We start from the raw sequence: 20,337 nt of genomic DNA on the forward strand, positions 1-20,337 counted from the left end.
AAAAAAAAAAAAAAAAAAAAAAAAAAGGGGCGTATTAATTAAAATGCATGTTAAAAAAGTTAAACTGATTCATAGTTGTGTTTATGTAGGGTTATTAATTGCAAAGCTATTACTGAATTCTTTTGACTGTTGCTTTAAGTAATTGTGTGAGTTTTTTTTGTTTTTATGTTTGATATGTCTAATGCTTAGGAAAAAATTTCCAGAAAACTTAGAACAAGCTAAATTTTTGGCTAAATTTCAAATTAGTATATTTATAGCCATTTATTCATTTGAAAATATATTTTATTTTTAGTGGTAGTTTGGTTACAAGGATGTTTTGCTGGTTTAAAGACTCTGGACTTGCTGCAGGGCTATCAAAAAATCATTCTGTCAAAATTGTTTTTGGGTTAACAGATTGTCAAAGGCTAGAAATAGTTTGCTGCTCCGAGAAACCCAGTAGTAGTGTATGCTGGCCAATGAGTGTCTCTTCTTGGAGACACTTTGCCATCATTCATGTTTGCAGTGTGGGAATGAGTGGCATATGGTGGAGGATGACATAGGCTTTAGAGTTGGAACAACTGGGTTTGAGTTGCCCTTTGTTACTTACCAGCTGTAGAATTTTAGGTCGATTACTTTTCTAGTTTTTCATTTTAGCTTAAGATGGCTATTGATTATAAAGAATCACATAGGACTCTATGGTTCTCAAAACATTGAGGATTCTTCAACATAGTACCTAGTATGATTAGGACCCTAAATAACATACATTAATAGTTTTCAGGTTATAGAACATACATTAATAGTTTTCAGTTTTTTATGCCCCAAAAGGCCACTACTACTCTTAAAAAATGATTCATCTGTGACTAGAAAATATTTCCCTATTTGAAAGATTTGCCTTTTAGAGAAAAGGAGAAGGCATGAGTTTAAGTAGTAAAGAAAGTGTATGAGGAAATAGGAAGGTTTGTGAGAACTTGCTCTTTCTAGACTCTCAAATGATATTTAGAAGTAATGTTTTAGTTATTGTGTTAGCAAAGAATTAGAAACTTGCATTTAATGGACTTTGCTTTTAAGAATGTTGTAATTGCCCATTTCCTTTCTGCCACTGTTAAACATATTTTTTTTTTTTTTACTTCTTGTTCATTGTCATCTCACTTATCTTTGACTTCTTTTTACTTCTTATTTTTGCCAAGGATCTCTTGGATGAGATATCTTATCAAGCTTCTTGTCCTCAGTTTCAAAACTTATTTTATCTGTTTTAGACTTTTAGCAGTGTTGATCCTCATTATAATGTTTACAAGAAACTAATGACATAAATCAGAATGCCATTTTTTTTCACTTATGAGAGAAGTTTATACATATCATTCAAAAACTGATATACTTGTATCCTCTAGTTTTCTACTATAATTTACTAAGTCCTGACAATAAAAATATTTTTGTAACTTATTTTATTGTTGTTGCTTTTATAGAACTCAGTTCTTTTTAAAAAGAACTTAAGTTTAAAATATATTAATAAAATTGAAAAAACAACAGAAAACAGAAGAAATTTATTTAGAATATTGTTATGTTTACCCAGTTACTTTTAGGCAACTTAAATATTTCCAACTCAGAAATAACCTACAAAACTCTGAAGCACTTTGAAAAAAAACCCCCAAAAACTACAAATCTATGTTTTTCTGCTTTAGACACCAGAATATTGGGGTTTATACTTCAAAAAATATATATATATATATAAATAAAATATGATTCTCTGTTTTTCCCCCTGGCAGTCCTCAGTGTTGTCTTAAGTTTAATGAGTATTGAAACTATTAGGGTATGGATAGCAGGTAAGAGTTGAAGAAGAATTCCATCTTCAAAAGTGAAGGAAAGAAGTATCACTTGAGGTCAGATGTAGTAAGAGAGGTGTAGTCATGCTCGGTTACAGATATTTACACTTTCCCTGTTTTGTGTTCATAGGATATAAAAGTAGTAACTAGCTAGCAATCTGTAACTATTTATTATCTCCTAAATAATGCTAAACACACTGCCAAAAATTACTTGTATGGATTATTTGATGGTCTGACTACCTTATTTCCAAATTTTCTTTCATTCTTTTTTTCATTTTTGTCTTAATCTGCTAATCCAGGTACACTTGTTAAAAACTGATCCTAGCTGGGTGCAGTGGCTCACATCTAAAATCCCAGTGACGTGGGGGCCTGAGGCAGGAGGATTGCAAGTTAAGGCAGCCCTCAACAATTAAGTGAGGCCCTAAGCAATAACAGGGAGACCCTATTTAAAATTAAGGACAAAAGGGTGGTCTTGGTGATGGGATATAGCTCAGTGATAAAGTGCCTCTAGTTCAATCCTCAGTACCATCAAAAAAAAAATCATATATTTTGTTTTACTTAGTGAAGAAATTCTGTTCTAGGGTAGTTAGAATTCATAATACACAAAATTATGGTTCCTTAACAGAACTGGAATTGATATTTTCAGCAGTATTTTACTAAAGAAATACAACCACATGGGTGAGAAAGATTTTTCATTTGAATAATTAGGTGTACTTTTTATTGTATTGTGTATATGTTTTCCTTCTTGGTAAGTATTCTTACAGTCATTTGATTATGAAAATCAGATAAAAAAGGGAGAAATATTTTAAACTTTGGGTTTTATAGATAAGGTTATTTATTGCTAGGTATGTATGTCTAAGAACATCAACATCTACTTCTCAAGATCATTAATACCATGTATACAGAAGAAATTCTGACTTTGAGTTTTCAGTCTGTAAACATTTGGGAAATATTTCTACCTTATGTCTATATTGCATCAACTTTCTAAAGTACAATTATGAATTTATTTGGGTGTGTCATAGTTTTTCAAGCTGAGTATTTTTTAACATTAATGAATTTTCTTTTTTAAAAAGTGATTTATATTTCACATACATTTTATGTGTCAGTAATATGTTCTAAGTGTAAAGTAATTTATTCTGAGTGTCAGATAAGGTGTTATTTAATTTATAATTTGAGCACAAAGAGCTCATATTTATCTAGTTCTGTGATCTGTTTACAATTTCTGGTCTATTTCTGCCATGCATGTTGGTTGTGTTTATTCATTTGAGTCATCATTTCCAGTAAAAAATAGTATTTTCAGGGCCTCAATGTTCTTACTTGCCAAAAGATAAAATTAATATTTAATGTCCTTCATGCACTAAAGTTCTATAGTTATTTTCAATCATAGGTAAATTTATGCTTCTGTATCTTTAGAAGACATTATGTCTTTGTGTATGGTAATGATTTCAGTATAAAACATTGGTTACCTCTACCTTCCTTGATTTGTGGAGAATTTTAGTTCCAAGTCAGCAATCCAGTATATAACTTCAGATCAAAATGAATAAAAGACCCACCCTTCAAGGAATTTTAGTTATAGTAAACAGTATTTCAGAGCCTTTTTCTTTATAATGGTCTTTGTTCTACCAAACTTGTCTCTTTGTGTATCCTAGGACTTTCATTTGTTCAGTTCTCTCTTTATCTACTGATATATAGATCTAAAGTTGAAAAGCTAATCATAAGATTGTCTTTAATGTTTTTATATTTTGCATCCGGGGCCAGTGTAATTATATATATACTTGGCTTCATCATTTGCACTATACTTTCTTAACTTATTCTATTCCATCTTATTACTATTGAATAATTTAATTTGAAAAAGAATATTTCTGTGCATAATGTTAGACATTAAACATTATTGTTGTTAAACATTAATTTGCAAAATTAATTTGCTTTTCATCATATACTAAGAGATTAATATAAAGATTTATAATAAAACGCAAAAGCATTATATATGGACTTGTGGATCGGATTATATTAATATTTTGGTGAATGGCTGCATTTTAAATGTTTTTAACATTACATAAATAAAATTTGTTAAATGGGCTAGCTTCACATGTGCTATTACTGTATATATATCTTTTGTCTATTTTGATTGAATAGGTGTTTTATAGAAATAAATGGTCTTCATAGTTATTTGTATGTTTCAGATTGCTAAGAAGCCTCGAACACCAACCTGTGGTCCAGTAATCACGAAGCTGATCTTTGCAAAACCAATTAATAGTAAAGCAGTTACAGGACAGACAACTCAAGTATCACCATCAGTCATTGCAGGTTATATTTCTTTACAGTTTATTAAGTTGTATATTTACCTTTCTTTTAGACTTAAAGAAGACTGATCTGCCACCTTAAAATGTTTTAAGAAATAAGTATAGCTTATTATAAACCAACCTACTTTGATAGGAAATGTTATTAAGTGAGTGCTTCAAGCAAAATGCCTTATCTGCAAATCAGTCCATCATTTTAGTCTCTTTTGTGTTTAGAAATTTACCATGAAAATAACAAAGTCTTAAACTCTAGAAATACAAGCTAACATTTATGTAGTATTTAGTATTTGCCATTCTTAGCTTTTTACGTCTAGTGACTTAGGTAGTTTTCTGCCAATCCTATGATGGACGTTTCCTGTGTGGCAATGGAGGCACTCAGCTAGTAAATGGCTGAGCTGGAATTTGAACTAAGTTTGTCTATAGTGCACATGTACTAAGTCAAGTAGATTTCATTTAGTGCATATTAGAAATAGTATTTCATGATTTCAGTTTTAATTTTTTTTTTTTTGGTTTTTGCATTTTAATATTCTCTACATGCAGTTTTCTTTGGAAAGAAAATTATCACAGTGGTAGTAATTACTTAAGTGATAACAGGATTTTAGCTATATTACTTTTATCAGCATGTTCCTTAATGTTACCCAGTTATCCTTTATTATGTACTTAAAAATTTCTTATCACCAGTAACTGAACCACTTCAGAAATTTGGACTTCAGGTGTTCCATTTGTCTTTTCTTTAGCCTACCTGCCTTTGTACTCCCAAACCAGCTATTTTTGACTTGGAAATCTCTGATCTCTTGATTCTTCCATTTTCTCTTTAATAATCACATTTTCTGTCCTTAAATTCTTCTTTATTCAACATGGAGTCCATGACTCATCATTATAGCTCCCTTGCAGACACCATTAATTGTGTTTTACCTGTCTTTCTATAATGGCTTGGTTAGGCCAACTCTCACTCTGCTGTGCAAGCAGCTCCGTTCTTCTAGAAAGAATCTCACAACCATGGTGAGGGACTGGTCTTTAATTCAGAGTTATACTAACATTACTCTTGCTTTTTTTTTAATGAAAAAGTGTAACACCTGAATAGTAGCCTTTTGACTAAAGACTTAAGTGCTAATTACCCATTCTTTGACATGTGTATTCTTGAAGATGGTACTTTAACTGTTAACTAATCATCCTAGTATAAATATTTAAACCACTTGCTATGGGGACTAAGAACCAAAAAGGGGGGAAAAAAGGTAAAACAAAACAACAACCAAAAAAAATCCACCTTAAACCACTTATTAGAGTCTTTAGTAAATTTAAAGACATAGCAATAGGCAACTCTGAAGTCAGTGGCAGTAATTTGTCATTTTTCTGGATTTGAATTGTATGTATGGAGGCTTCTCCCTACACTTCTTTAGTGAGTATGAAAGGGGATGGAAAGATGATAGTATAAGGATAATTTCAGAGAGTATTTTTCTGTTAGCTATCAGTAGAGATTCGTGAGGGTATAGGAGGCTGGCTGATGTCATGAGGGCTAAAGTAGGTGTGAAATATGGTCCCAGAGGTAAGATTGGAAAGAAATTGGATTTGGGGCTGGTTCAGGAAGTAGGGTATAATTGGTTTAAAGTAAGTAAGACTTAAAAATATTGATGAAAAATGGCCACTAATCCCCTAGGAGGTTTTGCATAGGTTGAATGAGTTAAACAAAAGGACTGTTGCATGCAGTGTTCTTTAATGTTCTTTTCCCCTATGTCCCATTTTGGGTGCTGGGGATTGAACCTGGAGGCACTTGGCCACTGAACTACATCCTCAGCCCTTTTTAATTTTTATTTTGAGACAGATTCTTATTAAGTTTCTAAGAACTCCGCTAAATTGCTGAGGCTGAATTTACAATCCTGCCTCGGCCTCCCTAGTGTCTGGGATTACAGGTATATATCATTGTGCCTGGCTCATAACTATTTTGAGTTTGAGAGTCACTTCAAATTTTTATTGTGTGGGGGGATTATATGTCAACATTTGTAGTGTTTTCAGAGTGTCTGAATGAATTTTTGGCTATATCAAGAGTTCACCTTGACTACTATCATGGACTATCTTGAATGTCCATTTTTGGGTCATTTATGATGTATTGCAGATATAACTTCACCTTTTAATTGCAGACAGACCATAGTACCACTAAAATTAGTACAGAGATAGAATTTTGTTAAATTTCACTAGAATTGTTGTCATAAAGTTTAGTTTGGGGGAATAATTTCACCTTTTAACTGATTTTGTGTAGCCTTTTAAAATTCCTGGAAGCTGGCTGGGCAGTGGCACACACTGTAACTTTGTAGGTTGAAACAGGAAGATCACAAGTTCCAGGCCAGCCTTAGCAGCTTAGCTGTGCCCTGCCTCAAAAATAAAAAATAAAAAGGGATGGGGATATAGCTCAGTGGTAAAGGACCCGTAGGTTCAATCCATCATATCACAGCAAGCAAAAGCATATAAGCCAAATTTTAAACCACCAATGTAACTGTTCTATTGAACTGTAGGTTTCATCATTTTTGTATTTCAACTAATATTCTTTCATAGTACATTAAGGTTGTTTTTTTAAACGATTTTTGGGCTTCTTATTTAAGTTGCATCTCTTTTCTGTCTTTTAATCAAGGTAAACATATTTGTATACAATGAGTTTTCTAAAATGTAAATCTGTTTATGCCATACCCTTGCTTAAAATTTTCTTGGCCTTATTTATTTCTTGACCTTCATTCATCAGGATTAAGTTCAAATGATAGTGCTTTCTTAGCATTAAAAACATTTTTGATCTAATATGTGCTTTTCATCTTATTAGCTCCAAGCCTACTGATTTATCTATTTTGAGAGATCACCAAATGATCATATTCTATCAGGACTAGGGGTCATGGTGCTCCCAGTTCCTTTTATATGGAACACCTTTCTTTGCTCTTCCTTTGGCTAATTTATCCATTTTGTTTTTTGCATTAGAAAGTGTCTGATTCCTGGGCTTAGTTAATTACTCTTATCTTTCTCTCTTTTTAAAATTCTTTTTAGATATACTTGATAGTATAGTGCATTTTCACATATTATACATACATGGAGCGTAACTTCCCATTCTTGTGGTTGTACATGATTTGCAATTACCCTGGTCATGTTATCATATATGAAAAAAGCAAAGTTGTGTCCGACTCATTCTACTGTCTTTCCTATTCTCCTTGCCCCTCCCTTCTCTTCGTTCCCCTTTGTTTAATCCAGTGAACTTCTATCTCCCCACCCCTTTTACCATGTTATCATCTGCCTATCAGAGAGAACATTTGGACTTTGGTTTTGGGATTGTTTTATTTCACTTAGCATGGTAGTTTCCAGTTCCATCCATATACCAGCAAATGCCATACTTTTATTCTTCTTTATGGCTGAGCAATATATAACATTTTTTTTTAATCCATTCATCTTTTGAAGGGTACCTAGGTTGATCAGTTATTCTTCCTCTAGCCATCTTACGTATCCCCTTAAAACCTGGTGTTACCTATCAAATACTTATCACACTTGCTTTTAATTTGTTCATTTAGTCACACTATATTACAATACTTGGCTTTCTTATTTGTTTCCCTGTAGCATTTATGATTTTTCTTTTTTTCATTTTTTTCCGTATCTTTATTTGTGTGTGTGTGCCAGGGATTGAACCCAGTGCCTTGTGAGTGCTAAGTTGTGGCTCTACCGCTGAGCCACAATTCCAGCCCCACTTACGATTTTTGTTGATTGTAGTTTTTTGTTTGCCGTCTAGTTCTTTTTTTTATATGAACTTATTTTTTAAAAAATTTAAGCCAGACATGGTGGCATATGCCTGTAATCCAAGCTACATGGGAGGTTGAGATAGGAGAATCTCAAGTTCCAGGCCAGCCTCAGCAGCTTAGTAAGACCTTGTCTCAAAATAAAATAAATAAATAAATAAAAAGGGGTTGGGGGTATAGCTCAGTGATAAAGCGTTTCAGAACTTTAAAAAATGTACTATAAGTGTCTAGTTCATTGGCATTAAGTATATTCACATTATTGTACAACTGTCATTCCCATGCATCTCTAGAACTTTTTTTATCTTGCAAAACTGAAATACTATATTCATTAAACAGTAATTCTTTCTTCCTTCCTCTCTTCAGCCTCTGGCAATTACCCTACTACTTTCTGTCTCTACGGTTTTAATTGCTCTATGTACCTGATACAAACAGAATCATATAATATTTGTTTTTTTATGACTGGCTTATTTTACTCACTATAATACCCATTAAGTGCATCCATATCATAGTATGTTGTCAGAGAATTTCCTTCCTTTTTAAGGCAGAGTAATGTCGTACTGTGCACACATACTATATTGATGATCATTTCTAGTTTGTGTTTCTTTCCTGCTCCTTCTCCCTCCCTGTCTCTCCAGTACCTAGTACACTTTCTGGTAATTAGATGTAGTTCAGTGAATGTGTATTATTGAATATCATGGAGGCAGTATAGAGATATGGTAAGAACTGTTTGAAGACTTGGGTTTTCTTCTTGGCTCTTCTGTTAATTTTCTCTGTGATCTTGGATAAGTATGTTGTTTTTTCATCTTATTTCAGTAAAATGTAAATACCAATCACCATACAAAACTTTGGAGATGGTTAAATGAAATACAGACTTCTGCATTATCAGAGCTCACAAGGTACCAGGTTGCATCTCTTTTCTGTCTTTTAATCAAGGTAAACATATTTGTATACAGTGTTCAACCTGATAGTGGAATTCAGCAAACTTCATTACAATGTTAAGATATGCACTAGTGAATTAATCTCATGTAGAATTTGTCCTTGTTCAAATATGCCTATCCCATCCTATTTCATCCGAGGCCTTTTGGTGTTGTTTCTTTTGATTCTTGGAGATCACCTGACAGTAGAAGATAAAGGTCTTCTAAATTGATTTCAAGATGAAATTGTAACTTGGATACTTGCTTGTATATGTCTTCAGAGTTAAGGATAAATCGGGATTTAGAAATCAGATAATCAGAAATGCTGGAATTTTAAAGGATGTAAAGGTTCTTAAGGAAATTTGATGAAATCTTAAAATATTTAGCGGAAATTACCTTCTTTGGGATCATGTTATATCTGTGTAACTGAATTTGTCATTGTGTTGTCATACAAAATTTCAGAAGAGACTTCTCTTGCCAGTCACATGCCTGTAATCACAGTGACTCAGGATGCTGAGACAGGAGGATCATAAGTTCAAGGTCATTCTCAGAAACTTAGAGAGGCCCTAAGCAACTTAGTGAGACTCTGTCTCAAAAACTAAAAAGGTGTATAACTAATTAAAAAGAAAAAACTTGGGGATGTGGCTCAGTGGTTAAGTACTCCTGGGTTCAGTCTCTGATATCATAAATAAAAGAAAGAGAAAGACCTCTCTTCCTAAATCAACAGGTTATTTGTTTTGTTCTTCATAAGAGTTGTAGTTATACACTGAATTTTTTTTAAAGAGAGAGAGAGAGAGAGAGAGAGAATTTTAATATTTATTTATTTTTTTAGTTTTCGGCAGACACAACATCTTTGTTTGTATGTGCTGCTGAGGATCGAACCCGGGCTGCACACACGCCAGGCGAGCGCGCTACCGCTTGAGCCACATCCCCAGCCCCCTGAATTTTTTTTTTTAAAGTGAAGTTTTAGTTTTCTTTGCTACTTAAAATAAATTTTTGTCCCTGTTTTTTAAGTGAGTTACTTCATGTGGCCTATTTTTGGTATTATACTCAGGAAGGATTTTCTATGAGAATATTTTCTGAAAGGTATGTAATGCCTGACAAATTTGAAATTAAAGTGATATTTAAACAAAGCATTTTATGAAACTGTCTTTATTGGTACAATAATTTTTTAATAATGGTTGTTGAGGATTCAGGCTTAGCCTATAGGTAATAACTTTGGAAAGACAAATGTGTTACTTTTGGCCAGACTCAAACTTCAGGCTGACTTTCTTAAAATATTTAATGTAGATTCATTTGGTTTATAAAGATGTAATTCAGGTTAAAAAAAAAAGCAATATACTCCTGATGCAGCAGCACATTATCTATAATACTCATGACTCAGGAGGCTGAGACAGAGGATTTCAAGTTTGAAGCCAGCCTGAAGAACTTAGTGAGACCTTGTCTCAAAAACTAAAAGGGCTGGAGGTGTAGCTCAATAGTAGAGTGCCTTCGTGTTCAATCACGGTAACCCTGCACCCAAAATACGTGTGTGTGTGTGTGTGTGTGTGTATCTATCTATATGTATCTCCAACAGACCATTCAACTGAAATTTATTAGGGAACATCAATAAATTACTGCAAAAAGTTTTGAGAATTATATTTAAAGTATCTTAAACTTCATAAATGATAATAAAACTCGATTCACTTTAAAAGAAACAATGTATATGTTAGCATTTTAATAGGAAAATTAACTCAGAAGCTGTTATGTATCAGTCCTCTATTTTGTTTAAAGAGAAAGCCTCTTTCTTTTTCCTTTTCTCCCTCCCTTTCTTCCTTTTTCCTTCATCTTTAGCTGTACTTAAAAGTTCAATCATAGCATCTAAAGGTTGGAGGGGAATTTAGAGATTACTTAGTTATCTACCTTCACAACATACTTCTTAGATGCTTAACTTCCCTCTTTAGCCAGTAGATTTGATTAGTCAGCATCTGCTTGGAATTCATCTGTGTTGAGACACATTATATTAAAGCAAACTGTGTCACACAGAGCATATTACTTAATTGTTCTGAGTTTGTTTGTCATTGTAATTGGAAATTTGAAGTTCTTCTTAATGTTGAGCTGAATTTTTTTTCTGTTTCTGTATGTTTGATGATCATGTCTTTGAATTAGTTTCTTGCCTAGAATAAAAATTCCTGATATTTCATCTTATTCCAATATAACTACCAATCCCTAAGCCATAGTATGAAATCTGGCAAGGGTAGCTAGGAGAAACTTTTTAGTCCCTTTTGGCAGTCTGAAATCAGACAGTGTTCAACCTGAAAGTGTTCAAGTTAGTCTGTCTAATAATTGTTTCTGAAGTGTGGATTTAAATCATACACTCATGATTTAAGTTCCAATAGGAAAATAGCTATTGAAGATAGTGGAATTCAGGGTTTGAAGTTTTAAGACTTGGGATTAAGTCCTGACTTTTAGAAGCTGCGTTACACAGGGCACATTGCTTAATTGTCCTGAGCTTACTTTCTGATGGCTATAGTTTGACAAAATTGATGAGAATATAAGTAGAATTGTTTTTATAGATTTGTGTAAGTTGATACTAAGTATTACTAAGAATCATTGTTTGTTTTTGTCTAGGGTCACCACAGTGCATTAGGGATTTAGTTAAGTGTTCAGGTTCATATGGTAATTCATATGAAATAGTGAACATATACTGAAGTCCTTGTGGATATAGATCATCACATAAATTTATATACTATTATTGAAAAAAGTCAAACTGATGTGCTGCCTCTCATTTGCAGGTAGGGTTCTTTCACAGTCTACTCCTGGAACTCCATCAAAGACCATTACAATATCAGAAAGTGGTGTTATTGGATCAACTTTAAATTCTACAACACAGACACCAAATAAAATAGCCATCTCACCTTTGAAATCGCCAAATAAGGTAAAAAAATAATAATAACCACAAATGCCAAATGTTGTGGTTTATGCATTTTTTTTTCTACTAGTCACTTACATACTTCCATTTTCATATATTTCTAAGCAAGTAATAGGCACTCACTGAATACTGGGTTTATCTAGTAATCAAGGATTTTTCTCCATATTTTTATTGGTACATTATAATTATACACAATGGTGGGGTTCATTATTATATATACATACGTGCACATAATATAAGAATATAATTTAGCCAGTATCATTCCTCATATTTCTCCTTTCCCTCTATTTTTCCTCCCCCACTCACCCATCCCTTTTCTCTACTCTTTTGATCTCCCTTTAAGTAATTAGGGATTTTTGACAAATAAACACTTATTTAAATACAGGGTAACATAGTAATCATTTTGCATGTTAAATTGGTTTCTGTGGCCCATATGAATATGGGCATAAAAAAAATCTTTTGAATGAAGTTGTTGTATAAGTATTCAGTTTCTGTTCAGTTAATATTTAGCAAAATTATTATCTTTGGGGAATTTACATATATAGAAACTATGTAAATATAAAATGTAACTTTTTTTATGGAGATTTGAGCCTTTTTTGGATAATAGGACTCAGAGTACTAGAATTTGCTAGTAGATGCTGGTAACCATAATACAAAGTACATTTTATTCAGAACATTCAAAAGATTTTCATAATTTGTTTTCATTTTAAGGTGATAAAGTACCTACTATTTTACTCTTAATAATTAACTCATTTTTATAAAATATATAGATGTCATTATACTAACATTAAAAAGTTTAAGTTATGTTTTAAAGTCATATTATTCAGGTAGAAAGCCAAGCATCATTATTCTGTAAGGTGCCACCCTTGTGCCTCTGGAAATGTATTACCATTTGTACCTGCCTTCTTCCTTGATTTGCAACTGCTTATAAATAGAACAAACATTAAACATTTGCCTTACATTTTTTAATAGTCTAGAGGTTGACTTCTATTATAATGGAACTTGAATATAATGTATAAATACGACGTCTCTTACAGTTTATTAAACTAGGCATCTACCTGCATAATCATATGGACAATTTTTTTTTTTCTGAAATGGAATGAATCAGCAGATATTTGAGTGCTTACTGTATGCTATGCATAGTGATAGGCACTGGAGAAAAACATAAGATAAGGTTTTTAATTTCAGGGAGTTCAATAAGGGAGTTAGACTGAAACATAAATAGTTGCCCCACAGAATTATAATATTTCCAGGTGAATTGATGAGGGGTGTGTGTGTGTGTGTGTGTGTGTGTGTGTGTGTGTGTTAGGGAAGGTTTATGCGAAGAAGTCTGTTGTTGAAAGATATTAACCTTAATGAGTGGTAAGACTTAGCTGTGAATGAGCAAGCAGAAGGGGCTTTTTGGATTGAGGCTTTACACAAATATGTAAAAGTGTGCCCCTTTCAAGGAGTTACGTTGTTTTAATAGTGTGAGAGCCATCCTAAGATTAGTTGGGAGATATTACTATTTTCAAGGATGTTTGGATTTTCCTGTTCATAAAGACTTTCTTTGGCTTCTCATTGCTTATAGGATATAGTTCTCACCTTGTCTACATGTTGGACCTAGGAGTTTTAATAAATACTAATGCTTGGTTCTCATATGCAGAAATTCTAATGTAGTCTTTCTGGAGTTTGGCCTGATATCAGAATTTTTAAAAGCTCCCTAAGTAGTTCTAATGGTAGCCTAGATTGAGAGAGCCACACTCTAAATAAGTTGATTCATATTTTTAAAAAGCAGATTCTAGCTGGGTGCACACCTATTTCCCAGTGACTTGGGAGGCTGAGGCAGGAGGATCTTGAGTTCAAACCAGCCTCAACAACTTAGGCCCTAAGCAACTTAGCAAGACCCTGTCTCTAAATAAAATATGAAAAAGAGATGTGGCTCAGTGGTTTAGCACCCCTGGGTTCAATCCCTGGTACCAAAAAAAAAAAAAAAAAAAAAAAAAGACGACAACTTCCTGCATTGTGAAAGATGGTGTTGGGAGAAGGTAAACCTGGATTCCGGGAGAGACCAACTAGATTAGTGATTTTCAATGTTGACTATACTTGGAGTCCGCTTGAAAAAAAATGAATGACTGACCTCTGCCTGACCCCACTTAAGTTAGGATCTCTAGAGTAGATCTAGATATTAGATTTAATATTTTAAATTCCAGATTATAGGGTAGGATAGAGTATCACTAATTTGGATTATGATAATAATTCAGGTTTGAGCAGGCTAGGGGTAGAGAGAAAGATTTGTTAAAAGAGGTTTAAGAAGTAATGACTAGATGTCAGGATCTCAAGGAGGGGGAGAATCCAAGGTGACTCCTAGATTATGACTTGAATAACAAGATAGATGGTGGCACTGTTGACTAATGTGATTGGTAATATGGGTTATACCTGATGATATACAAATAGAAGCTAGCTTTTTTTTTTTTTTTTTTCTCCATTCTTGATTTTAACCATGCCATACTGGGTCTTCTTTCCTTACCCTTAACAAGAATTCAATTTAATTTTTTTTTTTTTTTTTTAGTTATAGATGAACACAATGACTTTATCTTGTTTATTTATTTTTGTGTGGTGCTGATTGAACCCAGTGCCTCACATGTGTTAGGCAAGCACTCTATCACTGGGCCACAACCCCAGCCCCCAGAGTTCACTTTTAACATAAGAACAAGCCTGATTTTGGTGACTCACAGGTATGAGAAATTTTGTCAAAAGTTTACATCCAATTTAAGTCTTCTCTTCCCCTCAACTCAGGCTAATCCTAGCTCAGGAATCTGTAGTGGAGGAGAGAAGTATGATCTATTTCTTCACTCTTCTACTCCCCTGATACTTTGGCTTATGATTGGAAGGAAGATTAGAAGAGAAAGGACACAGTTTTTTATGTCTGTAACTTTTGTACTCCAGATGCCAGTGTCATCTTTGTGGGAGGTATCTAATGGGGACTTCTAGAGATGTGTCTGTGGGATGATTTTTTTTTAGTCCCCCCTATGGGTATGTTCACATTGCCCAGTTCCTTCAGCATATGTAGCTATTTTTTGTAATGTTTAGTTCTTGCCTCCTATAGTCCACCCTATACTCTGTTACTGCTGCATGTTTTACTCCAGAAAGCCCTTTTTTGGCAGGATCCTGTCAATGTCAAGATGCCTTAGCTCTTTGCAGCACTAGTTGGCTAGTGGGAAACCTGTACAACCCAATGAGAGAAGTGCAGCTTGCCTGACAGCTTGTCCTTAGTATCCTTCCTCTGCCATTGTGATAGCTCCATCCATCTTCTTTCTTTCAGAATTTTCCAGGCTGGGACCAGTTTCTGTGTTCACGTATTCCCTAAACTCCTGAAGATATGTGTTAGGTACTCCTAAGAACTTTGACTGCATTTAATTCTGGTGGCTAGACTAAGATAAGCTTGAGAGTTTGTTAATCTTAGTTGCTAGCTGATGATTCATAAGTCAGTTTCTCCTTTTTTCCATTTATCACCCATTCCTAGACGTTTTCTTGGTTCACTCCTGCTGTAAAGCCCTACTGTTCTCTATATTTATGAATTCTCTTCTCCTAATTTTTTTTTTTTTTTTTAAAGAATACAAGGTAAGTGATAGGGATGCTATCTTTTAGTAAGTCTGGCATGAATGTCATGTCCTTCTTTTTAGAGTAAAGGGGAGTTTACAGTTTGTAGTTCTCAGCTTTGGAGCCTTACTTCAGCCATATTTTGAGACAGGAGAAAACATCTCATATCTTAGTCTAGAGAGGGAAGATAGAAGGAATAGCTAATATGGACAAAAACGTATTTAGTTCTTAGACATAATTGTCATTGAATCTGCACTGATTATCTACAGGAGGATACCTAATAGGAAGCTGAGTGGAGGCAGTGACTGAAAATATGGATATAAATAAGATCACCCAAGGAGCATTCAGTTGTATGTAGAGTGAAAAGAAAAACAGGACTGAACCACAACATATAAAGTGTCTTAAAAGGCCCAATGGAAGAGAATTAATGACAAGAGAGGTAGTAAGAAAAACTTCACGAAGGGTGTGAAGGGAAGGATATTCAAGAATGACACTGAATGTTGGGAAAGACAGTAGAATGGATCAGATATAACTTTCCTATTTACATATATGAATATAATACAGCCAGTGTAACTCCACATCATGTATAACCACAAAAATGGGAAGTTATACTCCATGTATATATGATATATCAAAATAGATTATGTCATGTATAACTTAAAAGAACAATTTAAAAAAAATCCTTCACACAAAAAATGAACTTGGCCAAATCTACATGGAATAAATTGATCAAAACTGAATACACACCTACAAATGTAAAACTGGGAAAATCTGAATAAAGTCTTTGTATCAATGGATTAAAAAAAATGATACTGAGCCATAATTGCAAATGTCATGGAAGAATCAATTAAGAAAAAGACTAAAGCTGGGCATGATGGTACACACCTGTAATCCTAGCAACTCTGGAGGCTAAGGCAAGAGGATTGCACATTCAATGTCAGGCTTAGCAATTAACAAGACCCTGAAAATATTTATAGTCTCAAAATAAAAAATAGAAAGGGATGGGGATATGTTCAGTGGTACAGCTCCTGTGAGTTATGTCTACAGTATTAGGGGAGGGGAGGACTAAAAAGTAAGGATTTTCTGGAAATGTACTTGTTGCAATTGATAGCATCAAAACCCCAAAACAAAACAACAACAAAACCACCCCAAGCATTGACTGTTCCCTTTCTGCTCACACACACAACCTGACCACCCCTGTCTACCTTGACTCTGCTGGAACTTCTCTCATTATTTATCCCTTTTTTTTTTTCTTTTTCTCACACATTTCAATTTATTTTCATTCATCACTTCTCAAAGTGATTTAACATCCTTTTTTTTTTTTTAACATCTTCATACATATATTTTGTATGATGAGGGTCTCCTTTCACTATCCATGCTATTCCCCTTCTCCCTCCCTTTCCCCCCTACCCCTATTCCCTATCTAGAGATAATTTTTCTCCCTTGCTCTCCCTCCCAACCCCATTTTGAGTCACCCCCCTTATATCAGAGAAGACATTCAGCATTTGTTTTTTGGGGATTGGCTAACTTCACTTACCATAATCTTCTCTAATGCCATCCATTTTCCTGCAGATGCCATGATCTTATTCTTTTTTATTGCTGAGTAATATTCCATTGTGTATAAATGCCACATTTTTTTTTTTTTATCCATTCATGCACTGAAGGACATCTAGGTTGGCTCCACAGTTTAGCTATTGTGAATTGAGCTGCTATAAACATTGATGTGGCTGTGTCCCTGTAATATGCTGTTTTTAGGTCCTTTGGGTATAGTCCCAGAAGAGGAATAGCTGTGTCAAATGGTGGTTCCATTCCCAGATTTCCAAGAAATCTCCATACTGCTTTCCAAATTGGCTGCGCCAATTTGAAGTCCCAGCAGCAGTGTATGAGTGTACCTTTTCCCCCACATCCTCGCCAGCACTTGTTGTTGTTTGTTTTCATAGTGGCTACCACTCTTACTGGAGTGAGATGGTATCTTAGAGTAGTTATAATTTGCATTTCTCTGATTGCTAGAGATGATGAATATTTGTTGATTGATTGTATATCCTCTTCTGAGAAGTGTCTGTTTAGGTTGTTGGCCCATTTATTGATTGGATTCTTCTTCTTATTATTATTTTTGTGCTTATCTTGTTCAGCTCTTTATATACCCTAGAGATGAGAGCTCTATCTGATGAGTGAGGGGTAAAAATTGGTTCCCAGGATATAGGCTCCCTATTCACCTCACATATTATTTCTTTTGCTGAGAAAAAACTTTTTAGTTTGAATCTGTCCCATGTGTTGATTCGTGGTTTTAATTCTTGTGCTATAGGCGTCTTATTAAGGAAGTTGGGGCCTAGCCCCACGTGATGGAGATTAGGGCCTACTTTTTCTTCTATTAGAGTCTCTGGTTTAATCCCTAGATCCTTGGTCCATTTTGAGCTAACTTTTGTGCATGGTGAGAGAAAGGGATTCAATTTCATTTTGTTGCATATGGATTTCCAGTTTTCCCAGCACCATTTGTTGAAGATGCTATCCTTTCTCCAGTGCATGGTTTTGACACCTTTGTCTAATATAAGGTAATTGTAATTTTGTGGGTTAGCCTGTTTTGGTGCCATATTTATCCCTTTTTATATTGGGTACCACCACAAGACCCAGACTCTTGGTCATCTTTTATTTCCCTTATCTAATCCCCTAAAGGCTCTCAGTATCTTCTGTTCCATTTTCTATCTGTCCCTTTCTTGAAATCCTTTGCTGTGTCCTCTCAGAATAATCCCTTAAATCCTCAGCTTTTTAACTGAATATCCCTTTTCTCTTCTTGACCAAATGGATATTTGGCTCTCTTCAAGTATACTTATTTCATAGCAGATCTCTAAGTGTTGGCTGTTTTTCTCTTTCAGACCTTATACCACCGAACCTGAAAGGGGAGGTAGAAGGGTAGGTGATTCCCCTGTTTCTCATTACAATTTCAGACCATTCTCATTTCCTTCTTCATCTTTGAATCTAATATTACTAGGTTCAAAAGTGGGAAATAAAGCATGTCCAGTGTTTTCTCAATTTAATTGAAATTTTAGTTGTCTCTTATTTCAGGACAGATGTCTTTTGTTATATTTATTTTCTAACGTAATCTTATTTCATAACTATTGATTAGACACATAAATAATTATTAAGCTAATAAAAATATAGCTCTGCTTTCTTTTTTGCTCTACTTTCTTTTTTATCACTTTCTTTTTGCTCTAGATTTTAGCAATGTTATCTTCTACTTACTGGCTCTTAATGTCACTTTTGTTCTATAATCTTATTCTTTTCTGTTAGTATTGTTTTATTCATAGTTTGTTTCAGTTTATTTCAGAAATACAATGTGGTTTAGCATGGAAATTTCTACCCATCTAATATATAACATTAGTAGACAAAGGAAAATAAATTTTGATAATCTCAGTAAATGCAGAAAAATCCTGATAATATCCAATCTTCATTTTGATTAAAAAATACTTGAAACAATCAAATAGGACATTCTCATAATTTGAAAACAGAGAAAACTACATCAAACTTTATGTAATGGTGCAGTGTGGAATGAGGATACCTACTTTCAATACTTGTTCAATTCTCCTGCAGGCATAAGTTAATGCAAAGCAAGTAAAAGAAATAAGTACATAGGACTTCAAAAGAAAAGAAAATACTATCATAATTCACACATTAAATTAGTTTGTACATGTAAAAACTTTAAAATTGTTATTAAACTATTAGAATTAGCATATAAATTTAGTAAGGTAATTGGATACATGGCCAGTGTAGAAATTCTTTCTAGACCATTTTTTTTAGTGTAATTATTGATATACTTAGATTTAAATATTTTTAAGAACTTTTTTTAAATACCTTTATTCTATTTATTCATTTGTATGTTTTGCTGAGGATCGAACCCAGGGCCTTACATATGCTAGGCAAGCACTCTACCGCTGAGCTATCGCCCCAGCCCCTAGATTTAAATTTTCTATCTTACTACTTTTCTCTTTGTTCCATCTGTGCTTTGTTATTTTTTTTTTTTTTTGGTGGTGCTGGGGATTAAACCCAGGGCCTTGTGCATGCGAGGCAAGCACTTTGCTAACTGAGCGATATCCCCAGTCCCTTGTGCTTTGTTATTTCTTTAACCCATTTTCTGCCCCTTTTTTTGGGGGGGGGGGCAGTGTTCATTGGATATTTTTTATGATACTGTTTTATCTCAACTATTGTTTATAATTAAAAAAAAATTGTTTGGGCTGGGATTGTGGGTCAGCGGTAGAGCACTTGCCTAGCATGCGCGGGGCCCTGGGTTCGATCCTCAGCACCACATAAAAGTAAATGAATGGAATAAAGGTATTACGTCCAACTACAACTAAATAAAATAAATATTAAAAAAAAGAAAAATTGTTTTTGGTGATTGCTCTATAGTCAACAGTTTTTTTTTGGTAATTACTCTAGAGCCAGATACACATTTTTGACTAATCAATCCCTAGGCAAGTGCTCTACCACTGAGCTATATCCTTAGCTTTTATTTTATTTTTTTCCAAATTTTGAGACAAGGTCTTTCTCAGTTGTCCTGGCTGCTCTCAAACTTGTGATCCTTCTACCTCAGCCTCCTGAATTACTGGGATTACAGGTGTGTACCAACAAGTGAACTTGGACACCACTTTAAAAGATCCTCTTGGATACTCTATTCTCTGTTCTTCTCTTGTTTTCTTCTTTGTTTTTCCTTTGTGTTTTAGTTTGGATAATTTTTATTGATGTATCTTTAAATTTCTTGATTCTTTTCTCAGTTGCATGTCTACTAGTGGCTAATTTAAAGAAGATAAATTCTGACAATTTTTATAAAAATTTAATTTTAGTATTGGATACTGTGGTGTATGCTTGTAATCCCAGTTACTCAGGAGACTGAGATGAGAGAATTGCAAGTCTGAGGCCATCCTGGACAACTTAGGGAGATCCTGTTTAAAAAATAAATAAAAATAAATAAATAAAACTTTAAAAAGGCCTGGGTATCTAGCTCAGTGGTAGAACACTTGTCTAGCATGCAAATGGCCCTGTGTGTTCAATCTTAAAAGTCAGCCCCATCAAAAT

At 33.9% G+C, this 20,337-nt stretch overlaps 1 protein-coding gene across 4 annotated transcripts in view; it reads left to right on the forward strand.

Annotated features, from left to right (window-relative positions):
- The window catches only part of Lin54 (lin-54 DREAM MuvB core complex component), a 74,449-nt gene that overhangs the window by 16,083 nt on the left and 38,029 nt on the right, over positions 1-20,337 (forward strand). For 2 of the 4 annotated variants that reach the window (XM_015499222.2, XM_015499224.2), the window contains exons 3-4: positions 3,983-4,106; positions 11,552-11,694. In XM_015499222.2, coding sequence (XP_015354708.1) covers positions 3,983-4,106; positions 11,552-11,694 — 267 coding nt within the window. Of the gene's footprint in view, positions 1-3,982; positions 4,107-6,704; positions 6,726-8,676; positions 8,760-11,551; positions 11,695-20,337 lie in introns of those variants that run through there. The other 2 variants (XM_048784736.1, XM_048784737.1) reach the window with 2 other exon arrangements.

Source organism: Marmota marmota, unplaced genomic scaffold, assembly GCF_001458135.2.
Source record: "Marmota marmota marmota unplaced genomic scaffold, marMar, whole genome shotgun sequence".
NCBI classification, from domain to species: Eukaryota; Metazoa; Chordata; class Mammalia; order Rodentia; family Sciuridae; genus Marmota; species Marmota marmota.